This window comes from Metopolophium dirhodum, chromosome 3 (assembly GCF_019925205.1).
Source record: "Metopolophium dirhodum isolate CAU chromosome 3, ASM1992520v1, whole genome shotgun sequence".
NCBI classification, from domain to species: domain Eukaryota; kingdom Metazoa; phylum Arthropoda; class Insecta; order Hemiptera; family Aphididae; genus Metopolophium; species Metopolophium dirhodum.
Genome location: NC_083562.1, coordinates 36,646,555 through 36,668,489, shown reverse-complemented (window position 1 = coordinate 36,668,489; position 21,935 = coordinate 36,646,555). Strand labels below are relative to the sequence as shown.

General features: G+C 29.6%; 3 protein-coding genes across 3 annotated transcripts; all 3 read right to left on the bottom strand.

Annotated features, from left to right (window-relative positions):
- Positions 1 to 289: 289 nt before the first annotated feature.
- On the bottom strand, positions 290 to 1,455 carry LOC132941899 (52 kDa repressor of the inhibitor of the protein kinase-like). Its single transcript, XM_061010130.1, has 2 exons — positions 561 to 1,455; positions 290 to 478 (listed from the first exon to the last, which is right to left on the bottom strand). Exons 1-2 carry the CDS (start codon positions 1,167 to 1,169, stop codon positions 365 to 367), a joined length of 723 nt encoding a protein of 240 aa, XP_060866113.1. The 5' UTR covers positions 1,170 to 1,455; the 3' UTR covers positions 290 to 364.
- Positions 1,178 to 4,184, bottom strand: LOC132940669 (zinc finger MYM-type protein 1-like). The gene is made up of 3 exons (XM_061008378.1): positions 4,144 to 4,184; positions 1,302 to 2,619; positions 1,178 to 1,225 (listed from the first exon to the last, which is right to left on the bottom strand). The coding sequence occupies exons 1-3, from the start codon at positions 4,182 to 4,184 to the stop codon at positions 1,178 to 1,180; spliced, it is 1,407 nt and encodes a 468-aa protein (XP_060864361.1).
- A 9,502-nt stretch (positions 4,185 to 13,686) lies between these two features.
- On the bottom strand, positions 13,687 to 19,173 carry LOC132941241 (isocitrate dehydrogenase [NADP] cytoplasmic-like). Its single transcript, XM_061009199.1, has 12 exons — positions 19,033 to 19,173; positions 18,670 to 18,974; positions 16,953 to 17,071; positions 16,748 to 16,892; positions 16,477 to 16,676; positions 16,005 to 16,139; positions 15,813 to 15,916; positions 15,591 to 15,748; positions 15,427 to 15,520; positions 15,254 to 15,364; positions 15,015 to 15,185; positions 13,687 to 14,789 (listed from the first exon to the last, which is right to left on the bottom strand). The coding sequence occupies exons 2-12, from the start codon at positions 18,737 to 18,739 to the stop codon at positions 14,750 to 14,752; spliced, it is 1,347 nt and encodes a 448-aa protein (XP_060865182.1). The 5' UTR covers positions 18,740 to 18,974; positions 19,033 to 19,173; the 3' UTR covers positions 13,687 to 14,749.
- Positions 19,174 to 21,935: the final 2,762 nt, after the last annotated feature.

Below are 21,935 nucleotides of genomic sequence, written 5' to 3'. Positions count from 1 at the left end.
CAAAAATTGTAAAATATAGCCTTAATTCTTTATGTAAGTATATTTAAAAGTTCAAAAATATTCCAAAATTTAAATTTGAATACATTTTTTATCAAAGGAAAACGAGCATACCTAATTGGTGATTCTTCACTCTGTGTAAGTATAATACGTTATAGGTAGGTACCTACTAATTACGTATATTATATTTAATAGGTAGTTATTGCCAGTGGCGTAGATACGATTTTTTTCTGGGGGGGGTTTTAAAATATATTTATGATACAAATTACAAGTTATTAGTTTTTTACGTACGTTATTTTTATTTTGTTTCAAATTTGTATTAATTATAAATAGTTTTTATAGTTTTATATTAGTTTATTATAATAATTCATAAAATAAAATCCACTCGACGTTTGTTAATAGATAATTCGTCCAACACTTCCTTTGCATCTACTGATATTGAACGATGAATGGAGAGCATTGCCAAACCATTTAATCTTTTCTAAAAATGTAAAATATCATTCATATTTATTATTTTTATTTAATTAGTTCTTATATATTATATTATACAATTTTATAAATACCTCTGACATTGTATTCCTTAGGTACGTCTTAATTCTCTTTAATGATGAAAAAGATCTTTCGGATGAAGCTGTTGAAACAGGTAGTGTTGCTAAAATTTGTAGTAATTTGTATATATTTGGATACATGTTATTGCAGATAACTAAAGCATCCATAGCATTTGTAGGTTGTTTATCTAGTGCAAGTATTTTACGTCGCCAAAGTTTTAACTCAGATACCAAAATATCTTTATTGTTATCTGCCAAATCATCATTATAAAAATCTATCAAACTAATAAATTCATCTTTTTCAAGTGTTGTCATTTCTGACGTTTTTGGAAATAAGTTTTGAAATCCTTTTAATGTTTTCTGATGTTCAATAAATCTCGATTCAATTTCGTTAATAAACAATTCTAAATAAGGTATGAATATTGTTATTTTAAAATATTCTTCAGGCGTGTTCACTGAATAGTTATCTCTGTTTTTTTGTTTACGTGCAATTCGAGGTAATGATATTGAAAAACACAACTCCTGAGCTAGAACAGATGCTTTTGTATAGATTTCATGAAAATATTCATCAATGTTACTTCGAATTGTTTTTAATTCAGACAGTGTCGCATTAGCTAATATCATAGCTTCTCTTAAATCAATGGCAACGCTTTGGAATTGTTTAGATAGTGGCAATCCAACTGCAAATATTTTCGATAAAACCAAAAGTGATATGATAAACTCTCCTTGTAAGATTGAATTTTTTAAATTATTTGCTTGACTTGAGGTATCACCATCGGCCCAACTACTAATAGTGTCTAAGGAATCAACGACACATTCCAAAAGTTCGATAAAATCGTGAACTGAATGAAAACGTTCGATCCATCTTGTAGCACAGTTGCGTTTTAATGTTTTTGCATTAATTGTTCCATTAAAGTCTTCGATTGCTTGTAAAAGTATATTTTTTCGTTTGGGGTATACAAAGAAATCTCGTGATTTTCCAATCGTACCCAAGCAGTTTCTAATTGGTTGTATTGTACAAGATTTAGATACTGCCAAGTTAAGGGTGTGTGCTGTACAGTGAACATAAGTTGCCATCGGATACAATTGAGAAATATGTGACCTAACACCATTAAATTGTCCAGACATAGCTGCAGCCCCATCGTACCCCTGTCCACGTAAATACTTAAGTTCTATCCCGAACGCCTTTAAATTTTCAATAATAAGAGTTGCTAAGCCTTTGCCAGTTAAATCGTTTGTAGGAACAAATTGCAAAAAATCTTCTCTGACAACTAATTCATCTATATCAACATATTTAGCACATAAAGACACTTGCTCTATACCAGATACATCGGCGGTTTCGTCAGCAAGGACAGTGAAACACTTTGCTTTGTTTATTTTAGCTACAATTTTATTAAGTATTACCGTGTTGCAACAATCAATAATAGCATTTTGGCTAGTAGGACTAATATATTTATTTCGTTCACCTGGACCTTCAAGAAATGTTTTAAGCTTTAGATCACCACGAGCTCTATACCGCAATAGTTCCCTAAAGTTTCCTTCATTTGTAGTTTGCATTGTTTCTACATTGATTTTACCAAAATCTCTATGTCCTCGTATTGCAAGCTCTTGACGACCACATAAAATAATAACTTCAATTATAGGTAAAATATTTATTCTGTTTTCATTTACTTGTTTACTACGGGCTGTATCTAATTGATTTTCAATGGATATACTTGGATTATTTCTCATTTTTAAAAAGTTATCGGTGTCTATTACACTTTTAATATGATAATTTAGTTTATCATGTTTAGTAAATGTTTCTATAGCGTGTTTCCAATTATCAAATTTGTTTAATACCAAAGCACCAAGTTTCTGGCCATTTATTCCACCTTCAGATTTTGAAAAAGCAACACAAAGTCTACAAAATGCACCATCTTCTTTTTCTGAGTATGCTAACCATCGCCATCTTAATAACCAATTGAATTGAAATTTGCTCGTTTGCCCTTTTTTATTTTTATCGAAGTTTTTATGTATAGGAAAATTAAACGTTATATCTGGTGTCCATATACTATTTATAACTGTATGAATTTCACTATGAGACAATACATGGTTAACAAAATATGTTATGTCATTAATTCTTATATCAACCGAAGTAAAAGATGAAGAAGGTATACAGGTTTCAAGAGTCTTAATATTTAGATCATTTTTATGGAGGTCGTTATCGCTGTTTTCGTCGATTTTATAATTGATTTTCTTAAAATAAAACTCAGAAGTGTAAACACTCGAATAATTTCTATAACTATATTAATATAATATATAGTAATAATAATATTACACATGTTAATTTGTACTAGTATTATTTACCTATCTATTATTTAAAATTCTAACCAATATAAAAAAGATTTGTTTTTTTTTTTTGGTGTAGGGGGGGTGGAAACCCCTTACACCCCCCCCCCGTAACTACGCCACTGGTTATTGCCGTTTTCACTGACAATAAACTGATAAGCGATAACAGTAACATTTCTATAAACAATTTCACGATAATTCGTTTCTCATATTGGACTAATAACCAACGGCATATAGATAACGACGAAACATCATTAACAGTCTACTCTCTAGTCTTTATTGTACTCGTTTTGCAGAGTTTTAATCAAAGAACCCACCAAAACGTCGACTAAAACGGATATAAAAAAAAAATACATCCCAATGATGCGTATCTTTCGCATTGCAGATATTCAATACAAATATACCTATTCTTGGATGCTTTTATATTGATTTTGATTACCGTCCGATATAGTTTAAAGTTATGAAACGTTTTGGCATTTTAAACAGCGCGCGCGATGCATATACTTAAAGCTGAACACGGATTTTCCGCAATGGACACGAGCCAATATTAATATTAAATTATATTAGCGCCGGATGACCATCAGACCGAATTGTTTGCCAAATCTGAACGCAAATGTTTACAGAAAACAGCAGTCTTACATTTCTGAATGGCTTTGTACAAGTATAATAGGCACCGGTTTAGCTTTATGCGATAGTAGATACCTAGATCGACTATAATAATATAGTCTGTAGTCATTTCATATCTGCCCACACGCATTTTTACCAATCGCACATCATAAATTCCGATGATTTTATTATGAGTATTTAATGGTAATATTTAAAGTAACTTAACACTACTTAAGTAACTGATATTTTGTAAGTTGTTGCGCTCGTGAATAAACGAAAATCAACTCAACATGCGGTTTTTTTTCACGTCGCATGTACCCGTGATATTATAATACTTAAAAAAATATTTTTAACCGTATAATATCTAAAACTCTTTAAAAAGGTCGATATCAAAGCTCCGTCGAATTCATATCCAAGTAACAACATTTTTTTTATCACTTTAATAATAGCCTACAATTCATAAATAATTACAAACAGTGTTATTTTGTTAGCTCAATTCTTATACCTATGATACATTAAAAAGTAATAAAAAATGTATGTTTTAGAAAAACTACCGTGCTTATATTTCTACGTTTTGATGCATATTATAATTCCATTTTTTAGTGCATGTATCCTTTTAATTAGTATAATGACGTTTTTTCTTAGTGCTATACAAGTACCTGACCTGATGGCTATAACCAATAGCCAACGGGTGGATGCCCCCATGATGTTTTTTGTTATATTATAATAGTGCGGGGGGGGGACACTAGCCTGGGATTTGTCTTAGAAATAATGAATATATGCCCCCCCCCCCACCCCCAATGGAATTCTTGTCTACGCCACTGAATCTGCAGGAGTATACCTTCTGAATCCTTATTATTATTATTATTATAACGTCATACCATTATTTGCGCTGTTGTAAGAAAATATATTTAATCAATGAAATACTCATAAAATAATTGTGGGGATTGAAGGCGGTGATTTAATAAGGGGTCGCGTATAGGCAATTCGATGTCTGATACTCGTTACAGTGTGGTTGTGTGCGAAGTAAATGATCATTAGTGTGCGTAGATACGTTCGGAATCCGTCGTGTGCCATTCTCGCACGCACACGCACATCTCAATAAATCGAAAAAAAACGAAATATATTCTTCTATGCATCACCCACAAAGACTACCAAAAGCGGTAGTAAATTAAACATACTTCCTGAAGTTCGATTGGAATTCGCAAGCCTAGACTATGCTTTGTAGGAACCACTTTTTCGATATAAAACCCAAAAAGCCCAAAATAACTACAAATGTAATGCAATTATTTCGTGAGATTTTTTAAAAAAATATCCAAATTCTACGGTCCTTAAAAAAATTGAAAATTGAAAATCGACTTCCTATAGAAAGCCTAGTTATTTTGCCGAAGAATTCATACATACATTAAAAATCAAAATTAGAAATTCAGAAGTATGTGTAATTTACCACCGGTCATTGGTCTAAAACGTACGAAAAATAGGTGACACGCGATCCCCTCAATATAGTACTCAAATGCCTATTATAATTATACTACTACAACACTATTATAGTCTTGACAATTTACCATTTAACCATTTAGATATTAATCACTATACTGCCCCACCCCCCGGTCATCGGTTCAAAAATGTAAAAAAAAAAGATAGGTACCTAAAATATGGCTGTATACTGTACTGTATAGGCGTGTTACTCAATATTAATGACAGGTAGAAGTGTATGTGTACGGGGGGGGGGGGGGGGGGTACCGTGGTTGTAGAACCACCTTACAATAACTATATACAATAATATGATGATATTATTATGTACCCATCTATTATAATGAATATTATTATGCTCGTTAGACCCAATTGAGGCGAGTATAGACCCATAGATATTACATTATAATATATAGACATCATGGCGGCGTGCGCCGTCATCGCTCGTCACGTGCGTCGTGCACTCGTGCGTCGTGTTTATAATATCATCATACAATGTACTTATTGTGCTTATAACTTATGCGTACATTGCACAATAAATGGCGATGGGCCGTATAACACGGAGCTTTGATATTTTTCCATTATTGACGACAATGGCCCGGGGTGGTCGTTCAACCGCCCGACGACGATGATATTACCGTCACAATAATAATAAATTATTGATATTAGGTATGTCGTTATAACATTACAAATGCGGTCGCATTCCGTTTACCGCATGAGACGTATTATGCCTAGGCACATGGTTTTATTTTCCGTTCGTAAGCTCGCGGTCGATTCGCACCAATCGTCGTATTGCGATAGAGAGTAAGTTATTCGGAACGAACGATCGGATGATGCTTATTACGTCTGGCGGCTCCCTAGGTGACCACCCGATCTTCCGAAATGCCATCATACAATGTATGGGTACTTTTTTTTTTAGGAGATATCATGGTTGAAATATACAGGTTATTGCACATGGACTCGGATTGTTATCATCAGAAACAATAATGGCTGCGTAAAGGGATATCCATAGATAATACATTTTTCTTATCATCAAAAATACGCAGACAATAGCTGCTAACAAATTCAAAATCCCGGGCATATTGTTATATACTTGATTATTATTGGCTTTCTTTACGCTGCCATTTTTATTTTTATCATCAAATATTTGATTGAGAAGGGGTACTGCATATGCAATGACCTTGGATATTTCAACCATGGGAGATACGAAATAAAAAACCAATGAGAGAAGTTTGGGTCAATTCACTCTGATATCAAAACCGACGGCACACTATTGAAACTGGCGAACGATAATTTCCCATGTCGTGCGTGTGTAAGACGTAGACAACACATGCGAGTACCGAGTCCTCACGTGTAAGTCCAAAAACGTTTTGGCGCGGGAAAGAACTTACAGGAGGAGGCTACGGTCATAACTAAGAACCGAAATTTTCGCCACATATAAAGGAAAACTTTGGCTGTGCAACATCGTTTTTATTTTTTTATCACTTATACGAAAAATGTTCTTGTTGTTTCAAAATCCATTATTATTTGTGTTTTTCAAACTCCAAAAACTTTTTTTGAAGGTCCGTTAACGAAAAAATAAAAACGATATTGCACAGCAGCCAACGTTCTCCTTCTTATGTGGTGAAAATTTCGTTTCTTAGTTATCTACATCATAGTATAATGTTCAACACGTCCAGGAGCACAATTTAAATAAAAATTGCTGGGTGCTGGCCCCGCTATTTTTATTCGCCCAAATGTAAACTCCAACACGAATAACCTTTTAAACTGTAAATAAATAAAGATGGTGTAATCCTCTACAGAGACCTTTTTACCTGACAACAAAAAATATGTAATCTCCTACGCCGGCCTTTTTACTCGACGAGATGAGAATGCCTCAAAAAGCTCGGCCTTTATGGGAAAATAATATAACTTTTATTACACGTTTACTTTCGAGGTTTCAAAAACGCATTTATTTTGACAAATTTTTTAAAAAAAACATTTAGTGAGCATAATAATTCTAGTCGTCGTTTAAATAAATAAAGTGCCAACGCACGTACCCATTGGACGTTTTTATAAGCTGTGTATATTCTTCTTTTTTTTCAAACATACGCACAATGCACATCACATGTGATACCTACGTCAACGCTTACTATTACATATAAATATCTAATACAGTCGGATCGATGTAAATACGTCTTAATTGCCTATTATTATAGTTAGCTTAAAAAAGAAAAAAATGAATGATGTTTTAATAAATTCATATAATATTATGGACAAAATATTTGACGCTTTTGATTACAATTTGGACAATCTATGAGCAATTGCCTATATATTATAATATACCCAGTATCAAATATGGTTAATCCAGTCTTCCCAACCCACCACCCAGTGCACCCACATGCAGTTGCGGGGTATTAACATTTACACTTTTGAGTTTTGATACGCCCAGATATACAGACCTGCAGAATATATACCTACCTACAGGGCCTAAAACTGTGTGCAGTAGCAAATTCAAAAGTGTGCAGTACTTATTTTCGGCTTTTATAAGTTTTTATTTGATTAATATTCAATATTGATTAATGAAAATTGCCAATTAGCGTATTGTATTTGTTTAAAATCCTTAACAGTAAAAATAATACCAACTACACCATATTCAGGGCGGATTATAATAATATATAATAAGTATATATTAACCTAAGCTATTTCGTTTTTAACTTAAAAATGTTTAGTCATATAGCCATATAGGTAGCATGGACTCTTATAGAAGATTGTCCTAGATTGTATATATTATAACTAATTATTAATAAATGGCAAAAACAACTATATGCAATGAAGTTATAATAGGTATGTGGTGTGTGCACTACGCTAGCCCCAGTTATAAACAGATCCAGTCCCATTCCCACCATAACAAAACTCAACCTTCTCTAACTGTATGTCAAGCCAATATTGTCCTACGCTGGCCCGGCATGGGGACCACTATTGTCGGAAACAAATTGGCGTAAACTCGAAGCCGTCCAAAACATTGGTCTCCGCATCATAACCGCCTCCCCATGGTTTGTGTCAAATAGGACAATTCTCTCCTCAACTCGTACCTCCACCCTAAAACAAACAGTAAAATCAAATAGTAAAAACCTCTTCTACCGAAACTCTCTTTCAACTTACACTCACATCCGAAAATTAGGCCTGTCGACAGTCACCGAAACAGCTAATCACCCAAAACCTCGCCCCACTCATGGGCTAACTCAAACATCTAATTCATTACATCAACTCATCCAACTCGTCATAGGCTAACGCCTGACACGAGTACATAGGCCTATCGCCGCCATACAAGCAAAGCAAAAGCACTACGCTAGGTTCATTATTTAAAAAATATTTTGGCGTGGAATTAGACGTATAGTAGCAGCAAAATATCTTAATTTTAGGCCCTGCCTACCTATACAATATTATAGACTACAAACCATTTTACTGCACTTTCGCACTTGTTGTTTATAACAATATAGCTGCGGGTACATATGCGAGACATAATATTATCTACATATTATATCCGGCACGCCACTGTAGCGAACAGCGCAAATACCTATCTATAATAATAATAATAATAATTATACAAAGTAATAATAATAAGTACCTATAGGTGATATATCATAATATCGTAATGGACAGACCGTCATCGTGGAACATCGCCGGTATTATATAATATTAAATTATGAAAAGGACGCGATATGTGCCTATAGGTATATCGCGTGAAAATGCAAATTCACTAAATATATTCAAGACCTGCAGCAGCAACAGCAGCAGAAGTCACTGGAAACCTATGTACGCGTTCCTATAAGTACCTATACGCATTATATTATTATTGTACAACACTGTAATATGGTATTATTATAATATAGTTGTGCATTATCACTATTATTATAAATATATATATATATATATACACACACACATATACACGGTCAGACACTCGTATTGTATGTATAGGTAATAGCTGTACGTCGTTCGCGTGTACCGATGTGTATAAGTACGGCGCGGTCGTAGCCGTTACACGCGCTTTGTATAGAAGGAATACAATGTCTAATGTAATATTATAATAGCAGTGTATATATAGGCACCCGTCGGCGTGATTGATGCACGATATGTAGAACATACGGATACGGCATAATGTAGTATACAGGGTGATATTATTATATTGTTATATATAATATGTTATATCTGAACCGCAGTCGCGACACTCCGTCGCCGCCCCGGACCCTGCATGCCGTTAACGTTTTCGAAAACAATAATATCGTATTGTGTTTAGAAATTAATTTGAATTCATTACGAAATCGCTGCGACGTGGCATTCGAATAAAAAAACCATATATTTTTTTTACCATATTTTATTTTATAATATCGTTATAATCACACTGTTTCCGGGGTTTTACTTTTCGAACGTATTTTTAATTTCATAATATGACCGGGCAAAATATTTTTCAGAAAACCGATGTATGAACAGATAATAATAAAGCGGCCGTTTGATCTATGTTGCGTTTAATAGTGTTGACGAAACTGTGATTTGTTGTGTACAAGTGTTCGGACTTATAAAAAAATCATTGAAATAAAACAGAAAAAGAGAGCCATATAACGTGTATATTAATGTATCACGATCGCTACTGAAAATGTATTGTACCTACACGAGTAATATCTAATAATAATGGATATAACTGTTTACAATAGTAACATAATAATCCAAGTATTTGAACGGGAGAATATTACTTGGGGAAAATATGCAGAAATTAGTATTTATATATTTCAATATACCTTAAACTATATAATTTTGAATTCGTTGAATTCTTTCATTTTGTTTTTTTTTTACCGAGAAAATATATACCATTGTGATTTCGATATAAGAAAAAATAAAATAGAACTTGAAAGAGTTACTAATAAAATGAAACTATTATTTATAACACTGGCTGTGCTCTGAAAAATAGCTGAGTTTTTAATGTTTGCTTTAAAGTTATCTATAATTAACAAAATAATATCAAAAAAAAAAATGTCGTTTTTACTTGGGCTAAAATAAATAATAATTAAAGTACGCTGTAAGTGAATGCTTTAAACATGAGGAATAATAAAATATTTGGATCAGACCATAGTGATTTATAGGTATTTTATATTGTTAATAAATGCATAAGTCATTGTCTTGTTGAATATCTCGATAAAATAAAAATGTATTTATATATTTTGCAACGTTTTAATGATAATTGTATTTATTTTTATTAATTTAATTAAGTACTGAGTCGTTACTCATTTTAATTCTCAGTTATCTAATAAAAAAATGCAATACTCAATGGAAAAACTTAAGTTAAATTAAACGTGTAAGTGTAGCCTTTTCTCCTCATGCTTTGTATCATATTAATACTCTGAACCACGATGACCTAAAATACGTTTATTTAGAACTAAAAACAATTAAACATGAACTCGAAAATTGAATATGCTTGACTAACGACTGTCTAGAGTGACTTAAGTTTAAGTGTTTATAAAACAAATGTAACATATATTTATAAAATAGTACTTTATGTAAAGTATTGATTGTTGTACAACTACTGATAAAAAATAAATTTTTAAATCTTAAATATCTATACATTTAGTCTAAATATTTAAAGCAATTCATTGAGTAGGTATAGAAAATAATAATTTTTCAGATAGAAAAAAAATTAAAAAACCCGTTGTAAAATCAATATATTTGTCATTCCACTAGATCTAAAATAGATAAGACGATAAAACAAAAGGATTTTTTTTACAAAAATGTTGTTTTGTTATGACTATTATTATGTGATAAAATGAATACTTTTTTGAGATAATTAGTGCGTTTACTGTTAGAAAAATCACCCTGTAATACCTAACCTAATATAGCGCATTTCATAATAACGTCTTAAATATTATATAAACGACCGAATGCGGAATGACCCGTTTAAGGTTTTCTCTTTCGCGAGGACTCACTTACTACCCTATTAGTCTGCTGCATCTTCCGCACAAAATCATAACTTAAGGTCTCGAGGTAATACGATCGTCTTTAAATTACATTTGATAAAAAAAAATGTCTCATCCGCGTGTTTTGTTTTGAAACAAAAACCAAATTTTTGGTACAAACAAGTAAAAACGAATACAGAATTTCCGTATTACAATAAAATTTGAAAAAAAATGTCACCAAATCGTTACAGAATTGAATGTTTTTTTTAGCTCTATTACCTACTGCAAAAATCTAAAATACAGATTTAGTACCCTTTTTCGTAGCAGCGGTTGTATTTGATGTTTCGTTACTTATTAATAAAATTGGTCGTACGGTAGAAATTACTTTTGAACTTGCGCAATTATACGCATTATTATTACTATTTTCATTGTTTACTGTTTGCGGCTCGTAATATTATATATTGTTCGACCAGAATATAGGTGCCGCGGCCAATCCACGGTAAAAGACTTAAGACGACCCTCGCCTTGTATTTGCAAATTACATTTACCATTTACTATAATACAGTAATACCGTAACGACTATATTCACTAGAGATATTATGTATTTCCGATTATTTTCAGATAATGTTTAGGTACTCGGAATAATATTGGGTATAAAAAAATATAGGTAGGTGCATAAATTATAGGTAAATGTCTCAGAATAGATAGGTACAACCACACCCGTACTTCTCGAACGACGATTGAGCATTACATTTTTACTATGACTAAATAAAAATATGATATTTAGTAATGTTTTCTACTGATAAGTATAGATATTGTAGCTGATGTTATTTTTAAGTTTTATCATCTGCAGCAACGCAATAGTCATGATAGACCTCATACACATAATTATATAGGTAGTGAATAAAACAACCAAGGCCGCCCGTAGAAACATTTCTCGGGGGGGCCTAAGAAAAATATTTTGTTAACCGTATATTAATCTAAAATCTTAAATCCGTGATTTAAATAATTTAATGTTCGTAAGACGTATATCATCCAAATAGCGGGGGGCACGGCCCCATTGACCCTCCCCCCCACCCACCACAACGGGAGACCTTGATAACAACAATACGACACAATAAGTTACTGCGTATATAATAGGGACACAGAATAGGTATTATAGACCTAAGCCTAATAAATTATTATATTATCCGTTTACTATTTAATTTTCTAAATCGGTAAACTTTTAAATTATGACGTAATGTTGTAAAATACCTATTAAATTATACATTATAGTATTAAACTAAATACTAATACAATAGTTACATAGCTAATACACTATGCAATTGATAAATTATAAATATTATAATATATCAGTTTGGTCTCAATCGATTTAAATTCCATTTAGTGAATAGTAAATGTGTTATAAAAATTATTATATTTTATACATTTAATAAAATAACATATTATATTTTAAATCACAACGCCTATTTATTACAAATACAATTCTCATTTATAACTAAAATGTTTTCAAGTGTAGATTGTATGCATAAATATCATACCTATGAGCTATAAAGTTACCTATTTAATATTAATTAATAATTACAACTTCATTTGTGTTTACACTAGTTTATAATATGTATGTCTAACATTTGGCCGAAGGTACTTTATACATATTATAAAAAATGATCAACTTTTGTTTGTATTCATCATAATAAATTAATAAAAATTATTACTTTTATAAGTGATGGTAAATCAAATTTACAAAATATGTTGTATTGTATTATTGAAATGATTTTTAAAATTAGTTTACATAGGTCATATACTCATATTATTTGTTAGTCTCGCTATGTATATATTATCTTTAATCAAAATTACTTATTGTACCAAATGTGTATGGATTGTAATATTATATTTGAATAAAAACAAAGTCATATTATGACATAGGTGAGTTACGTCATTTGAAACTAGAGATAATAGGATGTATTGTTAAAGTTAGAATTGTTCAATATATTGTTTAAAATGTTAAACCAAAAAATGAAGGTTTGATATATTATTCGTAATCATTTTAAAATCACTTTTGAATGATGATCACTTTAATTTTTCAATCTTACATTTGACTTAAATTATTTTAATTTAAGGTCTTAAGGTGCTGGCTTATGTATTTAAGCAGTAATAATATCCGTAACTTAAAGTATTTTTTAATTTGTATCTATGTATATTGGAAATTGACTGTGTCAATATAAAAAATGTAATTAAACATTAAGTGTGTGTAAACCCATTAATGTCATGATGATGGGCCACCCATCGTTATTCATTACCATGATATGCGTAGGAAATAATCTTACTATCGTTTGACTGTTAGTCATAAATTAACTATGATTTTGTTTCCAAAAATGTCACATAAATATTATCCTTTACTAGTTACTATATTACATATTTATATGAAATGTTCTGATTTAAATTATTTAGAACGACTTTTAAAAGCAGCTCTATTCAACTCATGTTCATATTATATTGTGATCATGCAAGTTAAAATTTATTAATGTTTAATTAACTTTTTAATGTGAATAATTTCTTGAAGAAAATGCATGAATCAAATAATTTAATTTGTTAGACGTAAAGTGAGAACTGTTATTAGTTTTTTAATTAATTCTTCGAAGATACTCATGATTGTTATAAGTATATAATAAATTACACATTTACACATAAATCCTATTTTTGTATACGTTCCACACTGTCTAATGCAAAGTAGTTACTAGGTTTGTAAATATCTGTATGTCTTTAAAATTTGTCACAGTATATGCAAATAAGATAAACATAAATTATCAACAAATAAATAAATATATATTTTTCATCAAATAACAATCTAAAAAATAATTGTATAATGACTTGAATTCATATAAATTAAAAAGTAAATTTCAACGGTATAAAAATAACTACCTCAGTGAATTATTCAATAACATGCTGCGTTTGTGTCAACAAACTATACAATCTTTATAAAAAAATAAAATTATCATAGGATATATTCTATACAAAGGTTTGTAGATATAAAAATACATATTGTATTATTCATGCAAGCCACCATTTATAAATATTGACAATATATTTTTCTTATAGTAGAATTAATTTTGAGCATTACAATAAATTACCAAAACTATTGTTAATAATAGTAACAAATAGAACTTCAATAGAATATTGTAACTAACAACAATGAGTCACTTAGCACTTAGCAGCATACAAATTTTAACATAACAATGGTTAATATTAGAAGTACATGCCAAAAATATAAAGCATTTATTTCATTGATCGTATCTAAAAAATGTAACTGTGCAATAGAGAATAGATGATGAAGTGCTATTGAACTTATCTGCAAAGAATGAACTTTTTGTCTCGTGTGAACTATCTAGTGTAATTAAAAAGTAGTCTAGAAGGAATATTTAATTAAAAAAGCAAAATACTTTTACAATAACATATTTGACAAATTTTAATAGTTGAATGTAAATAAAACTTCAATAATAAAACATTTAAATATACATATTAACTAAATAATTTATGTAATAAAACTTATTTTTATTTCTCAAATATAGTTTGTAAATAATATCTGTTGTGTAAGTGAAGACAAGTAGGTTTGTTTATAGGAAAGCACAATATATTATATAAAAATTCAAATGCAATGTAGAGTATCATAAATTACGATATAAATAAAAGCAGAAAATAAGATAGGAATTTTTAATTTTGATTTATTAAGTGCAAATTTGATCATAAAAGTGCAATTATTAAAATATAAATATAGTCTTATTCAAATATATATTATATTAAGTATAAAAAGTATGTATTTAGTATAATAGAATAATAAATTGTAATTGCAGCAAAATGTCAGACTTGTCAAACTGCACCAATTGATGCAAACAGTTTTTTTGTATCCCTGTACACAGGAACAAATCATGGGGTTAAAAAATGAATTTTAGAAGATTTTAATAATAAATTACTAAAATTAAAAATAATCAATTTGAAACAAATGCAGTTATTTAAGGTGCATGCATATCAATATCAACAATTTGAATTAAATTCTGAATGAATGCTCTGAATATATTGTTATCATTTGATATACATTATATTATTGTATTGTCTCTCAACTATTTATTCTTACGGTTTCAATTTAATGTCCAAATGTTCTTTCACGCTATCCAAATACTCGTTAGTATTTAAGTACATTCCTTCTTTTACATTTTTTAAACCATGTATACAAGCTGCAAGATCTTTAGTCATATGGCCAGCATCAACACTTCCTACACAAGCTTCTTCCAATGTATCACAAAATCTATATGATATTATGATCAGATTAGTATTAGTCAATATTTTAAGACAACTAATGTTTATGAAATTTACTTGGAAAGTTCAGGGGTGTTATCAAGCTTTGCCCTGTGCTTAAGACCACGGGTCCAAGCATAAATTGAAGCAATTGGATTTGTTGATGTTAGTTTTCCTTCTTGGTGTTGTCTGAAAATAGTATATTTGTTAATTTACATAGATTTAACCAAATGTATCATATATATTATTACCTGTAATGTCTGGTGACTGTTCCATGAGCAGCTTCAGATTCTAATGTCTTACCATCAGGGCATACGAGAACTGATGTCATAAGGCCCAAAGAACCTACAAATAAACTAATTAATAAATAAACTGCAATGGTATACCAATTATCTAGAGTGCTGTTTTCACAAACCATATCCCTGAGCAATAATATCGGACATGACGTCTCCGTCATAATTTTTACATGCCCATACAAAACCACCATCTCCTTTTAATGCTTGTGCTACCATGTCATCGATCAAACGATGTTCATACCAAATATTGGCTGCTTCAAATTGAGACTTGTAGTTCCTATAAATAAAATAATTAAATTACAATTCAATCCATAAAATAAGGTGTACCTAATCATACTAACCCTTCAAAAATATTTTGAAAAATGTCTTTGAATCTTCCATCATATTTTTTAAGGATGGTATTTTTTGTAGACAAATAAAGCGGCCATTTTTTCAACAAAGCCACCTTTTTATAACAATTTTATAATACTAATAAATATTAATAATTAAAAATAAATGATAAAATGTAGGAATAATTATTTGTCTAAACAAACTTGAAAACTGGAGTGAGCAAATGAAGCTATTGAATCGTCCAAATTATACATGGCCATCGCAACACCAGGAGATTTAAAATCAAACACCTTAAGCTTTTCTACTTGCCCTTTGTGATCAGTAAAAACTAATTCCAACTAGATAATCAAAAATAATTATGCTCATTATTATTGTGTTTTTATCACAAATAGTTCAGCTATCATCTAGTAGTAATATGCAGTTTCCAGAATCCACAGATTAATAATAATAAATAAATAAATAAATATATTTTTTTTTTTAATATATTAAGTCATACCGAATATCATTTTAATTTTATTAATTATTAATTTCATGTAAAATCATTAAATTAAAACAATGTGTATTGTAGATTGCATACTATACTTTTATTATTAATACAGTATACTAAAATGCATTGGTATATGCGTGTATCATATATTGGGAGATAGCCAATAGTTCAAATTAGTAATTACTTACTTGGCCAGGCCTGGTTACTAAGTAATCAGTAGCTTTGTATTGATCACCATGTGCATGTCTGCCAATAACAATAGGTTTGGTCCAACCAGGTACCAGTCTAGGAATAGTTTTACATATAATTGGTTCTCTAAAAACTGTTCCGCCAAGAATATTACGTATTGTACCATTAGGACTGAGCCACATTTTTTTCAATTTAAATTCTATAAAATACAAGTATTTAATTAATTAATAGAGTTGTAAAATGTAATTACAATATTAAGCATTTTTATACCTTCAACACGGGCTTCGTCCGGTGTTATAGTTGCACATTTAATACCCACATTATATTTTAATGTAGCTTCAGCAGCATCTATAGTTACTTGATCATCAGTCGCATCTCTATTGGGTAAACCAAGATCGTAGTACAAGCAATCTAACTAAGAGTTAAAATAAATTACAAAAAATTGACACAGACAAAAAAAAATTGTAAAACATACTTTTATGTAAGGAAAAATGAGTGTTTCTTTTATTTTTTCCCACATAATTCTAGTCATTTCATCACCATCCATTTCAACTATGGGATTTTTAGCCAAGATTCTTGTTGAAGCCGTGGCATCTAAAATTTCATACAAAAACAAAATTACATAGATACACTACATTAGTACATAGTTGTATTTGTAAGCTAAAAGTTATTTTAAAAACTTTGAAGAAACTAATCCCATTAAATTAATAAATTATGTTACATATTATTATTAAACAACTTAGAACTGTTGTGATTTGTACATAGGTAATATAATATCTATAAGAAAATTATAGTTTTTTTTAAATTATGATTTTTTTTTTCCTTTTTTAGTCATTTTACATAGGATCACAATTGTAATTATTATTTTTTTCTAAAGAAGTACTTTTTATTTGGATATTTTTCAAAGTTGTTTATATTATTTTAAGTGGACTCCAGAAATGCATGCGTTGTCAACTTGGCTCTGTCTTACATACGCATTAAATAGTAAATTGTAGATTTTAAATAATCCATTTAAATCTGTAAGATTGAGACAATGCATTCGGGTGTACTGTCCTCTTAAAAGTTTTTAAAAATAATAGTGATTGTTCTTAATTTTAAATTATTGCAATTTTATTAGCTATTATAGTAAGCAATATACAATATAATATAAAGTACTTATTATCTAACCATTATAATAACAGATAATGTACCTAAGTTTGATAATTTCAAGTGTATTAACTGACTATCTATATCATTAGCAAAACAACAAATTGTGACCTATTTTTCACTTGTGGAGTTATAATATATACTTTGTAACTTTTGATAATCTACCTATAACATAGAAATTAATTTCCGGGAGTCATAAGTTAAACAATCATTTTCTAAACTTCAAACGATAATTATAATAATAACATAGTTCCAAAAATATATTCTAACATAATATTATAATAACATAATAATGTTAACTTTATATGAATGAATTACTATTAACTAATATTATAAATATTGTAGCAACAATTTATAATATTTTTTTTTACATTAAAAATATTTTAAAATATACTACAAATCAAAAAAGGTAAGTTACTGTGAAGTTATGATAATTTTTGGTATGAATTAAAAATATTTTTCTTATAATAATTATTATGTTAATGGCAAAGAATATTATTGTATAGGGTAATATCATAGGTTTCAGGTAAAATGTAAAACATGTTGGTAAATTAAAAATCAAATCACTAGGTGAGTAACAATGAATAGGTAATACAAAAGTATGAATGCATGATTTCACTAAAAATCACACATCTTACTGAATAACGCAATCATTTATTACATCGCCTATGTACCTTTTTTTTCAGTTAATAGTTAAATATAAATTACAAAGATTCTGAATCACAATTTACCAATAAGTATATTATAATATTTTAAAACTATGATTCACCAATCATAATACTCTCAAGTGTAGTTAATTATTTATTAACGCAAAAATGATCGAAAACCTGAATTTTCATCATCTCAACACCAGTGTTATTGAAAATTTGACGCATTGCAATTAAATACCCACCAGACAAAATATACACTTTGCGAACCCATACTGTCGGTCAACGGTTGATTTAAATTAAATGTATTAATTAAATACACGACCAACAGGTCAAAACGCGTGAAAATTAATCTAAAAGTCTTATGACACAATGTTATAGTAATATTATGTTACTTACAATTTCGGTTACGAGCCAAAGCTGTGGACTTGGCGAGTCCAGCGGTCAGTCCCAGTAACTTCTTCGCCATGGTCCGGCTAATTTGATTGGTATAACTTAGGTACAACCTCTAGGACGACTAGACTAGACCAGAAAGGCGTATAATATGAATGTCGAATACGACGTTTACCGTTTACGTCGAGTGCTAGTCAAACGAACAGGACGACTGTGGAACGTAGACTGTAGAGTGTCGGCAGTCGGCACTCGGCGCCTCGGTGGTCGTGGTGGTAGTCAACAACAACTACTCCGATAGTCCACTCCGAAGTCTGTTGAATAATATTGTATTATTTACTATTATTATTATTATTACTATTATTTTTGTACCTTGGCAGTCTTCGCCCTTCGGTTCGCTCAACAGTGAAAATTAAATCATGTTGTTAACATGTCAACATGATAATATTGTTATTGTTTTGGTCCGACGTCCGAGTGATAATCGTTGGTTGATAACGCGTGGTAGACAAGACCAGTGTGACCTGCGGCACGTGAGTGAAACTCGTCGAAAGCGATAAATTACGGTCTCCGTCTCGAACCAATCATTTTGTACATCATAATAATATATTATTTAGTTGTAGTTGAAAATTCAAAATATTATAAACGATAAAAATGTACTGTCGTCAATTGGGTGATCCAGTGATCAATGATCATAATTTATTACAGATTTTTTACGTCTTTACATTTGAGTATGCAGCTCCAACTGGATAAGCTTTCTCGACGATTCGTTTACCTATGAACTGATATACAACATTTTGTAGAACATAAAAATAATATTTTAATGTTAAAGAATATTTTGGGTAAAAACATATTTTAGGAATATATTGCCATATTGGGTTCAAATTTGAATATTTTATAAAAATGTAATAGATAATAAAAAAAAAATGTATTTTTACTATTCAAAACTTGTTATTATTATTTTTTGAGTTCATAAGGCTGAATTATTTAAGTTTGTATTATTCTGTTAATGAACTACCTATATGCAATTATTTTTTATTTTAGTATTATTATTTTTTGAATTCATAAGTTTGTGTTACAACAGTTAAATATAGGTACGCCAGTATGGCAGTATATCACCATATTATTATAGATTAAATATAACTGTTTATTTTTATAAACTGTTAATTTTATTTGTTTTTTCAGTGTTTAATACATTTTTATGAAAAAGAATATTTTTGCATAGTATATAAGATTATTTTGATGAAATTATAGAGCATAGAAGCATCTTATTTTCGAGATTTTAAGCGCATATAAATCCGGTCTCTAATCATAATTCATAGAACCATAGGTAATCCATAGGTAATGGATTTTAACCATTGATTTTAAAATCAATGGTATAACGAGTATAACTATTAATCAAGGAGGTGGTACAGAACTACAGAAGTAGGTTGTGGGTACGGTATAAAATTAAAAACCCAATATGAACTGAATGATATTGAATATTCAATAACGAAATCAACTAGTACCGATAAGGATAAGCACCCAGTCTACCCAGTTAGGCACACCTACCTAATACCTATTCTACCTAAGTGGTTAAGTATCTATCGATAACGAAAATGTCATTGTGTGTACAAAATATAATAATATACCTACTTATAAAGTTTTAACACTCATCAATAATAATTTAAATTACAATAAAATAACTTACATTTTTATTCTTCATTTAAATATCTAATTTCGTCCAAATTTGAACAAAATATCTATTAAAAAAAATGTGTACCAACTAGGTAGGTATATAATATTAGTACCTAGTATTAGTACTTAGTAGTATACTATAGTACCTATTATAGTGTTAGTAGTAATTTTTGAGTTACCTATTACGGACAAAAACAAAATGGATGTTTTCAAAAACTGGTATTCCCATAAAAATTTGCGGTTTTTCTTGATTTATCATTATTTTTCCAATACTTTAAAACTACTTTTTTCAATTTTTTACTATAAACCACCCCCAAAATTGAAAATCAAAGCCTTTTTTTTTTACTACATTTCAAGTCCTACACAGGCACAAAAACACATCATTGTAGAATCAATACGTCATCTTTCGCACTTTTTTGAAATGTACCTAGGTACCTAACCTGTGTATTAAAATAATGTATATAATTTATTTTATTAACATTAATAACTAATGTGCGCCAGATCCCTACTATAATACATTATGAATATATAATAATATATTTGAACGTAAATGACATAGCAACAGAACGGAGCTACAAGAATTTGATGCTCAGCTAAGTACTTATTTAGGATTTACAAAAATGTAAAATCTTTCGGCGAAATATTGAAAATATTAATACCGTGCAGATGGCGTGATAAAATAAAATGTTGGCGTAATATCCGACGAAAGCTACGGAATAAAATATATTATTCCAAGACTAAATTATACGGTGAAGTATAGCAAGGTTACTTGTATAATATAGTATCAACTATATTTATGTAAAAACGACGTAATTATACTTTATTTGCATAGTTAAAAATTTACTTATAAATTTCTTTTGTTCCTGCGCTGTTCGTGTTTAAAAATCGATTTTTTTTGTATGACGTGTTATATAGGTACACCTATAATAATAGTTTAATACTTACCTATTTACATACATCAGTTTATTGTATGTATTATTATGTATAGGTAAGATGTAAGTAGGTCCCGAGTTTAAAGTCGAAAGTCGATATGTATATATAGCATATATATTTAAGTATATTGTATATACCTTCTACATTATGTATTTGTGTATACATAGTTTAATATTTTATCTGTACACGTAAAAGCTATTATAAACTAATATAAAGCTTCACACATTTGTTTACTGTTTTTTTTTTTTAACAATTTTTACATACAATTTATAGTAAGTATAGTATGTATAATATAATATTGTAGGCTAATAAACTTTGTATTTGAAGCCTTAAATTAAATAAAAAAAAAAAAAATAATAATATTGTTGACACATTTAAAAATTGGTAAATAATTAATTATCAAGGAATGAGCATGGACCAAATTCTTCAATAAAAATAGTTATGCATTTATAACAAAATTAATTCGCGGATACAGTCATTGAGTCGTTATAGCTTGTTATAATATAGGCATAGAGCCCACACGCGGAAAATTTTCTACTATACCAATTAGCAATTTATTATATTTATATAGAGAGTAGGTATATTGACAAAACTTAATAATTATCTTTTATAAAAGGATTCAGAAATCTGAAATACATACAACACTGTATTCAGTAAAAAAAGATATT